Here is an 11405-nt window from a genome sequence, read left to right as displayed (position 1 = left end):
ACACCACATATTACTATTAACTCAATTTCTTACCTGCCCTTCAATATAAGGTCAAACAATTTTAAAATGCAGGTTTTTTTTTTTAAATAATACAAATATAATTCCTATTATACAGTAAAACACAATTATAATCCATTGCAAGGTTCATGACTTCAGGAATATTTTACAGAAATATTAAGCAGATTAATTCTTACCTAAATTTAGCTGTCTCTGGCTCCATTTCCAGCAGCTCTCGTACTGGGGAACGGGGCACATTTGCAGAGAATTTCTCTGTGATTAAAAACAACAACACCATGTTTGTAAACCCTCTTAACGACAAACAATGAATTACTGAACATTTCTTCCGAGAGCTCCAATGTTACCTATTAATGGCCTCATCATTGGATAGTACACTTGCCAAACCATTTCAAGAGACATTCCACTATCCATGTAAATGGCACCAGCGAGTGACTCAAATATATCCCCCATGGCCTTTGGTACTTCTATGTCCTCCTCTTTTTCTTCATCTTCTTCAGATCTTCGGAGCTAAAGCAAATACCAAAACAAAACTGTGTTACAAAATTGTTGCAAATTTTCAATTAAAAAGGATTTATTCACTCAGAACTGCAAATTTTCAACTTCTAGACAAGCAAGAATGGATTAAACAAAAGTCTGACATTAAACTGGTATTAAGCTAGCTTCGATATATAGTCCTCCTCCTGTGTGCTATTCAAGTTCCTTGAGATCAGCCTTCTTTTCCTTAAAAGTTTTCTGTTCTTACAGCTGTGAAGAAATGTTTGAGCAATGCCTGTTAAAGTCTGAGAAGCGAGAGGATGAGTAAGATATCAGTGACTGGGAATAGGCTTCAGTGTCCCCCTTCCCAACTAAAAAAACCTCCAAGAATTATATGCAAAATTGCAGCATGATGCAAAAGAGAAATGGTGTAAATGTGTTCCATTTAAGTAATTTATACTGGTCTCAGAACTCTGTTTTTATTGGCACAGAATTTTAACTACTTGGCCGCAAAGGTTAATTTTTTTAAAAAAAGATATGCAACACACAGCCCTGGTCATAGGGTCAGTAGTTCACAATAATTCTGAAGGAGTGTGACAAAAGTCCTTGCTTGTATGCGGCACAGACAAGGATGAAATTTAGAATGCAGCCAGAATCCAATAACTAGTTGCAGTTCACAATGTCCTATTCAGTAGAAAGCCTCTACTTGATCTTGCCATGTTGTGCTAGATGTTTAAATTCTTCAATATAAACTCACACTAAAATGAGCTTCAACACACACACAAATGATTTTCCGGTGCCACTAACCTCGGAATCCATTCCTTGCATTTCATTTTTTTCCATCTGAAACTGCACAAAGTCATCAATAACATGAAACAGCTCGGGAGAGACAGCTTTGAAGTATTTGTGGTAGTCGTACTTTACAGCCAATGAGGCAAAGATGGTGTTGTTAACAAGAGCAGATCGCAGGTCTGTTAGAACTCCAGGAGAGTGCTGCCGTGGGTCTTCGTAAAGGTGCTTGGTTATGAGGTAGTCCAAAATTGCATCTCCCAGGAATTCCAACCGCTGGTAACAATCTTAACACACAAGGGTTGAGGGATTGGCAAGAAATAGATAGCAATATAATTAACAATCCTCCCAGATAATCTGCATCTTTTCAGGCATGTAAGCTTAATGCAAAAAGGGGATTTTTCACATGACTTACCAGTAATGGTGTTGTAATGATAGGAGGCATGAGTAAATGCCTGAAGTAGATAAGCCTTATTCTTAAAACTGTAGCTAATTTTCTTCTCGAAGTTTTCAAAGCCAGATATAAGGTGATGTAAGGTTCGCTCAGCATCTGGATGATCAAACATACATCTTGGAGGAATCTTTAAACAGCCATACATCAAGTCTTTATACAGAGAAGACTCTTGATTGGCTAGAGAGGCAGAAACACAGATTGCTGAAGAATGTTTCTGCTGGTGGTTAAAATGCTCTCTGTAGGAATACAGAGCACTCTCCCAATCAGTTTTCTTAATAACCGGAAGCACTTTTAGCCCCAGTGAACAGAGAAAAAGCTGGGCAGCTCTTTCACCGCAGCTGGTCAAATAGCAGCCCAGAAGGGCTTCCACACAGTCTGCAATGCTTTTGTCAGCAATGCATTGTTCTGTATGTAAGTCATAGGAGATGGACTGTTTTCCAGCATCAATGCCACAATTTTCCTCTGATGGATTCCAGAAACCCACTACAAAGTCATCCTCTTCAACAGCCTTGCTAGGGTCTAGATAGCACATTGCATCCCAGGAGCTGTAATCAAAATCATCAAAATCTGATGCAAACTGGACATTAGTCAAGGTTGATTTTTTGGGTGCTTTCCATTCATAACTGTTATCAGTGGGTGAAAATGGGGAAAGGGATATTTTCTTCACAAATGCTCCAGAACCCATTAACATATTGTCAATGAATTTGATATGCTCCTGATCGTATTCCATAAAGTCATCCTCAAAGTCAGCTTCCTCCTTGGGTACTCGCCACATTAAGTCGTCATCATCGTCATCATCATAATCATCATCAAGTTTTCCATTAGACATCAATCCCTCTTTTGCCTGAAAGTAGGAAAAAAATAAAACAGGAAGGGCCACTTAGTTTAGTTACAAAAATAATTCCACAGCATCACAATAAAATGGTTATGGACAGTATTAACTATGCTTTTCTTTCTTTCTTTCTTTCTTTCTTTCTTTCTTTCTTTCTTTCTTTCTTTCTTTCTTTCTTTCTTTCTTTCATTAGATCTAAATACATTATTATTTATGCTGTCCAAGAACTATAGATGCCTGAACCACCTAGAAACAATGCTAGGCATTGGGAGACACTGTTCTACAGTGGTTTCAGTCCTTTTTGGAAAGTTTGTCTCAGAATGTGGCACAGCAAAACTACAGAGAAAACAGAAATGTCTATTATCTTGGACTACTGCAATTATATTGTGCTTAAGCAGAAAAATGTCAATTTCTCACTTTAGTAAATAGAGCTTTTTGCAAATCAGTGAGAAGCCGATTTGCTCAGCATGAATGAAACCAGTTTAGACTATTGTTAAATTATATCTATAAACAGATGCAAGAGCTGTAGACCAAATATTTTAAGCAGGGGTTGACACTGATGTAAACAATTACTCGGATAGTACTGAAACACCATGCTAGGAATTTGATAGCTTGGTAAATGCCATAGGTTTAAAGAAAGTTTTAGCTTTCAGATATATATTATATTTGGGGGGGGGGTCACAGCAAATTATGATATTTTTTTTTAGTTTTAATACATAACATTTTGGATATTCTGCCAACACATTGTTTTTCAATTATGATTTGGGACAAGAATGATACTGTATTCAAATCTGCAAAGTAAACGAAGCTAAGACTGAAATACATCCAAGCGGAAACAAGCCACATTGATACAATCAAGCCATTTCCTTTCCATTGCTCTCTCATTTTTACAATAGAGCAGGAAGAGACAATGAGGGACATCCCATTGTGCCTGTGCACCATTAATAAATATGGACAAATGAACATTGGGTTTTCTCACCCCTGCAGTCCCTTGTGTGCCTCCCAAATCTACTTTGGACGGTTAGGTGACCTGAGCAATAGGCCTGGGCAACAAATCAATAAAAGGTAAAGGTAAAGGACCCCTGGACGGTTAAGTCCAGTCAAAGGCGACTATGGGGTTGCAGTGCTCATCTCGCTTTAAGGCTGAGGGAGCCAGTGTTTGTCCACAGACAGCTTTCTGGGTCATGTGGCTAGCATGACTAAGCTGCTACTGGCACAAAGGAATGTTGAACTTTTTCGTCAACACAGAGTGTGCGCAGCGACTGGAGCATAGAAATAAAAGGCTGTCCGCAATATCTTTGCTTGTTTTTATTTTCGAAAACATAACAGTCAAAAGCTGCAAGCCATTACCAGTCCTCACCAGCAGCTTACAAAACATTTGATCAACTTAAATACAGTTTCAAATAATCAATTAACCTATCACATCCCTTCTTGCATCCGGTGCAGAAAGTAACTCCCCTTTCTAATTAGGCAAAAAGTCAAGAGACCACAGGTATGCAGCTAAGTACGTCAAACTGCAAACATACACCTGTGAGCTTCAATTAACCAACCCCATTCCTGCATAGCATCACTGACCATATTTAGATAAAGAAAAACCAACATGGAACACCGTGGCGGAAACCAGAGCGCAGGGAAACACTGTTTACCTTCCTGCCACAGCAGTACCTATTTATCTATTTGCACTGGTTGGCAGGAGCTGGAACAGAGCAATGGGAGCTCACTACATTGAGGGATTCGAACCACCGACCTTGTGATCGGCGAGCCCAAAGAGGCTCAGTGCTTTAGACCACAGCGCCAGGACTGGTATGAGGAGCAGACCACGATGTAGTCTATCACTGGTGAAACTGCCACTGCTCCTAAGTCCCTCTGCTAGCAACTTCCTCCAGCGAGCGTTGCTAGCAGAGGGACTCAGGACAGGAGCAGTGGCGGTTTCACCAGCAATATATCTGCCCTCATACTGCGTAGAGGGAGAAAAAAGCTGCATTGGTGAGGCGCTGATATAGCTTGTTCTTCCCTCTGCATCTTTTAACTGGTCGGCTGAGGAGTGTGCGGTTGCTGGCCCCTTCAGCCGAGCAGTTAAAGGATCCCCCAGCCCGGCGCACTGGGGATGGCTCAGCTGGCATCAGGAACCCTCACCACAGGCTCCTATGGTGACTGCAACAGTGAGGCAAGAGGACAAGTTTTCTTATGGATCAGTAACTGGTTAAAGAACATTTTCACAATGGAGGGAATCAGTGGATTATCACAATGATCTTTACTAGAGTTAGTGTTATTTTAACATGCTCATGAGCAATGAGGAGTCGTGTGAGTTGAGTACAGAGATGGTCAAGTTTGTGGATGACACCAAACTATTCAGGAGGTGAAAACTGAAGAGTTCCAAAGAGCCCTTCCAAACAATCAAAGATGATCAAGTTTAATGTAAGTGTAGAATGACTCCCATCTTGCAGCAAAAACATCAACTGACAGGACCTTAAAAGGCTGTGACTATGAAAGAGATGCTATGTCTTGATGGATGAAGAAGATGCCAATGTAGAAAATAGTGACAGAGATAATAATAATGTTAGGGTTCAATTTTAGCATCGTCACATTTGAAATATACCAAGCACAGCCTGATACTATTAGACTACAACTCCCATCACCTCTTACCATTGACATCTCTCTCTCTCTCTCTCTCTCTCTCTCTCTCACACACACACACACACACACAGAGAGAGAGAGAGAGAGAGAGAGAGAGAGAGAGAGAGAGAGAGAGAGAGAGAGAAACAGTTCTGATTTGGCAATCTCAAAATTCCCAGATTTTTATTTTATTATTATTGCAGAGTGAGTGAACAAGACTCAGATGGAAAGGACAGCTTCTTCCCTTTTTTCCTGGGGAATTCCCATGATCAGTGCATTGAATCTATATAGCTAGAGTGTAATGGATTCCCTGTGTGCTAGTGCTTATCCTATCCATATACCTTCAAGTTGTTTCATGGTGTTGGCAAAAGCATCCCCCCACCTTCATGCCTCCCTCTCAATTTGTGTACCCTCCCTTTCTATAACAGCTCAGGTGCTGCTAAGAGATTATAACATACAAACTATATTACATGTTATGTGCACAAGTTATATCATTAAAACCATTCTATTTTAAGAGCATAATAAAATAATACTGTTTGAAGTGAGTATACTTGAAATGTTTTACTCTATAATAAATATTTCACACTGCAAACATTAACAGTATTTCAGTGTGCCCTCTGGTGGCTCTGTAGTCAAAATATGAATTTCAGAAAACTGATGAGCTCAAATAAAGCATTATTTGCTTTTTCTAATCAAAATATTAACTTTTTATGGAGGAAAGCTAATCATAAAGCAAAGGACCACTGTAGTTCCCCCCATATTGAGCTGTTTTATATGAATATTGAAAAAGAAATAATAAAATAGAAACAAGGCCATTATTCAGGAAGTTATATTACCAATGAATCAGCAGAAGTCTAGCAATCTTTCTAGCAATTTGACATCTGATTATTTTTACCAGTCAATATTCTTTACTCAACAGTGAAACAACTCATAGTACTAGACACATCTGGACTTTGTCCAAACACTATCTGTGTCAGTGTTTCCAGTAAATTGAGCGACGGCTTCAGAACCCCAGTAAATCCCACTATGCAGTGACAGTTTTGGCAAAGCAAGACAAATATTAGTTCAGATCTATGTTTTTGATCCTTAATGAAGATTTAATGAATGTTAACCAGCTAACAGTCCCATTGCAAAATGCCAGCAAGATGACACCCCACTCTGAAAGCACTACAAGTAAAACCTTTACTTTTGTACTCCCTGGGATAAACACACCAGCCACAACATAATGCAAGTCGCATATGAACCAAGCATATGAAAAGATAAATGTACACTTACAGCTTTCCTTACATCCCCTCTTGGAAAGATAAGAGGATTGCTTAGGTCCAGTAAAAAACATGCACATCTGTACATGCAGTCTTAAAAACATTTCCATGCATATTTATATATCTGTATATTTATATTTATATATCTGTAGAAGCAGATAATTACTGCTCCTGAGAGGAGGGGAGAAGCATGTGAACCTGAGGATACTGACTGGTAGTTCACGTAACACCAAACCATGGTGGGGGCTACATCTGAACCACCTTGTGTTCAACATTGCAGCAAGTGCATGGGGCAGAGGGGTTCTTAAAAGACAACCCTCTGCCGTGAGACATATTAAAAGCTGCATACACACATCTTTAACCCAGACAATCTTGCTCTTTTGGTCACATGAGGCTAGAATTGCTGAAAACACATTCTTTATCAATTTCCATAATAGGTGCTAGCACTAAGGTAAAAAGGCCATCTAGATTTTAAAAAAACCTTATTTTTCATGAGTATTCATGTTCATTCATAGCAAAGAGATAAATGTTCCTGAGGGACATTAAGAGTTTCCTAACAGCAGGCCAAGGAAAATAGTGACAGTATATTTTCACTGCAAGTATTTCTGTTCTTTTCCACTTTATTAGTGAACCAATTTCCACAAATTGCCCTTTGTTAGTGCTCCAACATCACTTTACTCTCTATTTTTATTAATTAAAGCAGTGGTTTAAGAGGAGTTAAACACAAAGATGTAGTAGGTGATAGTCTGCTGAAGTATGATAAGAAGCAGAAACCCCATTTGCCTGTTTCACTTGTAATGATATACTTATACACCAAGACATTCAATTTTACATTTATTTCAACAAAGGCTTACCATGTCATCTTTTTCCCATTTGTCTGTATTACTCTTGTCTTGGTTTACTATGTAACCAGGAGGAAGCCAGTTGACAGGCGGGTCAAAAATAGATACCACCATGCGACTAGGAAGCCCTTTCTTTTTTCCAAGACGATACAAGTTACAATTGCTGACCTTTAAAGAAAAAGAATTTATCATAATCTATAGGCAATCAATAATTCTGAGAACACAGTAAACACAAACTTTGATTTAAAACTTCCATTTATAAGCTTAATTTCGTGGTAAATTTCCCCCATATATATCAAAATCACAGCATTTAAACACACACCCCACACATAATTGTTATCCAACTATGCTCAGATATGGGCTGTTACCTACTATTCATGGTTTATCCAAAAAAAGTTAATATACAGTCCGTGTGAAGGACAAGGAATGAGGACAAAACAAAGCTGCTCTTAAGTTTAGGGTGACATGATATAAGTCAAAATCCCATGCTCCTAACATTTGCATTGTATCTTTTATTGAAATCAGGAACAGTAAGCTATCATGTTTCACACTTGATTCAAAAAGAAAAATTCTTGGTGAACAAGGATATTGTAGAAATGGGAAAAGTTGAGGAAAGGGCAGCCAAAACGATCAAGGGGATGGAGCAATTTACCCATGAGTGTTTACAGCATCTGGAGATTTTTAGCTTAGGGGAAAAGAAGGAGAGTAAGGGGCACGACTGAGGTGTGTGAAATTATGTATGGTGTAGAGAAAGTGGATAGATAAAAGTCTATTTCCCTCTCTAGTTCTAATCTAAGAACTTGGGCAATCCCTAATCATGCAAATCACTGTGTGAAGTGCTTCTGCAGATTGGGGTGAGCAACAAGGGGTGAGGTGGGGGAAGTTTAAAGGGAGGGAGAGTTGTTCAGGTGTGGGGAAAGGTTAGCTGCCCCTAGACAGATATATTCAGCTGCCCCTTCTCAGTGATGATAAAGCTGCTTGCCTTTAGAAATCCCTATTAATTTATACTAGCATTGGTTATGTAACATCAAAAGATGCCTTGTGGAGTCAGACCACTGGGTCTATCTAGTTAAATACTGTCTACACTGCCTGGCAGTTGATCTCCAGGTTTTTGTCTCTCCCAAGGTAGAAATGCTAGGGATTGAAATGTAGGAATTTTTGCATGCAAAGCAGGTGTTCTTCCATTGAGCTATGGTCCTTCCACACAGCATATTTCTATCCTGCCCTTCATCCCAGGATCACATGGTGGTTTGTAATATAAAACCACAATAATACAAAAATCATGCTAACAAATAAATAAATTCAGAGGCTAAAGTTCTTAGAAAACTGTGCATTACAGTGCTACTGGCATACCCATCCATTTCCATCCAGTATGTGGACTTATTATTTTTGGAACAGTTAAGGATCATGGAAGTATTACTCACTTTTTTGCTTCTCATATACGACAGGCGTCCCTCATGAGCATCAGGGTAAGTGCAAAACAAATATGTAGTGATGGCATGCTTTAGAAATGAATCACCAAGCATTTCAAGACGCTCCAGATTAAATCCATCGCTAGCATTTGAGAGAGTCAAAGCCTGAAGAATGAGACCAGGGTTTGGGCCAAGGGTTTTTGAGGAATATCCCTTGGAAGGGCTTGTTACAGAATCCATTCTTTCCTTTGAAAGATCACAAGCATCTGAAGCACTGGTGTTCAGGGCCATTCTGGGACATCCATCTGAGGTAGATTTGTTAGCATTTCCATCAAGATATTTATTACTCAGTAGAGTACATTCATTGCTGGGCTTGAGCTGGTTCTCACTGTTGTATAAATTCTGAATAGGATACGAGGTAGTTGGTTGTACAGGTATTTCCTGCCTGGAGTAATTTAGCTGATTTCCTTGGCAAAAGTCTCGGCTAGCTAAGTCAAAATTGCCGTTGGCAAGATTTTTATTGTAAGAAACACCATTAACTGTTGCCAGTTCTACCGAGACGTCATTTTGGAGTTTACTAGGTGACTCAATCAATGTTCTGTTGCTCACAGACATTTGGTCATGCTTATCTGCAGAAGAGGTTTTATTAGCACCTTGATATGCAGCATTTTCAGGGACTACAATTGCGCTGTGCTTAAAATAATTTTCATTCTCTGCTACAGAAGAGCTAGAAGCAGAGATGAAGGATTTGCTGTCAATAGACTTTTTCCACCCAAAGTCCAGGTTAGGATATCTGTAAAATAAATTCACTGATTAATCATGCAGATAGATGCTGATGTGATTATTATTTTTTACTGTAAATGTTAATTATCTGAAAGCGTTTTCATTGATTTTGTTTTTAGTGATAATGTTAACTGTTCTTGTAAACAGTTTAGAGGTTTTATGACAATCAAGCAGTATATAAATTTTGTTAACTAAATAAATAAGGCACAGAGCCAAAACATAGGTACTTTCCATCTACCTACAACAATCACACACCCAAATAGCCCAAACTGAAAACTTCTTTGGGAACTCACATTCCAAGCCAGCTCCTGAACAGGAATTGAGCCACTCCTAGTAGCAAAAGAGGAAGATCCCACTCATAAGAGCCAACTTCTAGGGGCTAATAACCCTCTCCCCCCATAAAATATTTGAGGAGGTCAGACCCCCGCAAAGTTGATGGGCATTGCGATTCAAATGGTGTGTGTATGCTGCATCTTGTGATTATGTGGGGCGGGGCTTACCTCCCCCCCACCCCAATTTTTTATTCAAGTTGGCACCCCTGATCCTGCTGTAACACTTCATTATGCTGGTCAGTGGCCATAGTATAACAGTTTGATATCTACATTTTTTGATAGATGCTGATTATAAAATCCAAAGAACCACAAGTGGAACAATATAGTTGCTTGCACTGTTCTACAAATACGTGAGCCACATGCTACTATAAGAATTCTGAAACTAAGTGCCTAAGTTAGTTCCCTGCCACCCAATTCCCTTTTCCGTCTGCCATGCCTTTTAGGTGGATGATAAAGCCTGGGATTAGGAATAGTCTTTTTATTGATCCTGGTAAGCTGCTCTGGAATACTTTTTTGGTGGATACATGGGATAAAAATCCTTCAAAGACACAACTACAGAGGAAGAGTTTGCATAGTGCTATAAGAGGCATGCTATATAATACATCTCATGCTTGTGCATGGAGAGCATTATGTTTGAATTTAGCTTCAATTATTGCACAACATATTAGGTGTGAAGTGTATTAATAGCCCTTCCAAGAACAGAAGATGGTTTCTACATATGGAAGGCACACCTTTGGCAAATGAGAAGCTACCAGAGGACATAGCAATGGCAAAATATCAGACTACTATGCAACATAACTTTATAGAGATAAACTATAGTATTCCAATACCTGAAATCTGAAGGAAGTGACTTAACTCCTACACCAGCATCAATGGCGGTTTGGGATCTGAGTTCCTCGGCTGTCAAAAGGCAGTGAAGACGATAAAGAATGCTGGGGAGGCAAACTGCTTTTCTCCACAGCGATGCTGGAATAGGATGGATAGCACAGAGTTCTGGAACCAGAATCTTTAATAAAGAATAAAATTTGCCTTTAGTCTCTCGATATTTCAGAGCACAGGTTGCAACCGACTGTTCGAGGGCCTGATTTCCCACCAAGGTTTTTTCCCTACCCCCTTCCCCAAGACCAAACTAATTTTGACAACAGCAGCCAAAAGGGAGAATATACAGCACTGGGAAGGATAAAAGCCCAACACCTTGATAGAGTTGCAGACTCCCACCCCACCCTCCACTCATCAGATCGAACATTTGATGAGTTTGGAGTGGGAAACAGCCTCTCTTCAGATAATCTAAGTGGAGGAGTGCATAACTTGGCTGGGGGGGGGGGGGCGGGACGTGCAAAAGCATATGTGAGATGCAGCTTCCAGAGGGTTGGAGCAAAAGTGAATACTGTCCTCGGACCAAAAGTGGTTAGTCAGCCCATTTTAGGGTACTAAAGAGGTGCTGAACACCATAAAATAGGAAAATCATCATTACCTGCTTGTTCTGTAGACTTTCCCACTTAGCTTTCCTCTTCTCAGCACTACTCAATGGGAGAGCTTTCCCCTTCTGATTCAGATGACGAGGAGTCAAAAGATTAAGTCTAAAGAGAAA

At 39.6% G+C, this 11405-nt stretch overlaps 1 protein-coding gene across 2 annotated transcripts in view; it reads right to left on the bottom strand.

Moving 5' to 3' along the window:
- Positions 1 to 11405, bottom strand: part of DICER1 (dicer 1, ribonuclease III) — a 52760-nt gene that overhangs the window by 7426 nt on the left and 33929 nt on the right. For both annotated transcript variants that reach the window (XM_081908565.1, XM_081908566.1), the window contains 8 exons: positions 11289 to 11394; positions 10645 to 10820; positions 8712 to 9492; positions 7300 to 7455; positions 1697 to 2579; positions 1300 to 1568; positions 363 to 525; positions 195 to 270 (listed from right to left, as the gene is read on the bottom strand). In XM_081908565.1, coding sequence (XP_081764691.1) covers positions 195 to 270; positions 363 to 525; positions 1300 to 1568; positions 1697 to 2579; positions 7300 to 7455; positions 8712 to 9492; positions 10645 to 10820; positions 11289 to 11394 — 2610 coding nt within the window. The remainder of the gene's footprint in view (positions 1 to 194; positions 271 to 362; positions 526 to 1299; positions 1569 to 1696; positions 2580 to 7299; positions 7456 to 8711; positions 9493 to 10644; positions 10821 to 11288; positions 11395 to 11405) is intronic.

This window comes from Podarcis melisellensis (assembly GCF_964234715.1).
Source record: "Podarcis melisellensis genome assembly, chromosome: 1".
Lineage (NCBI taxonomy): Eukaryota > Metazoa > Chordata > Lepidosauria > Squamata > Lacertidae > Podarcis > Podarcis melisellensis.
Note: the sequence above shows the minus strand (reverse complement) of the source record. Positions and strands in the feature narration are given on the sequence as shown.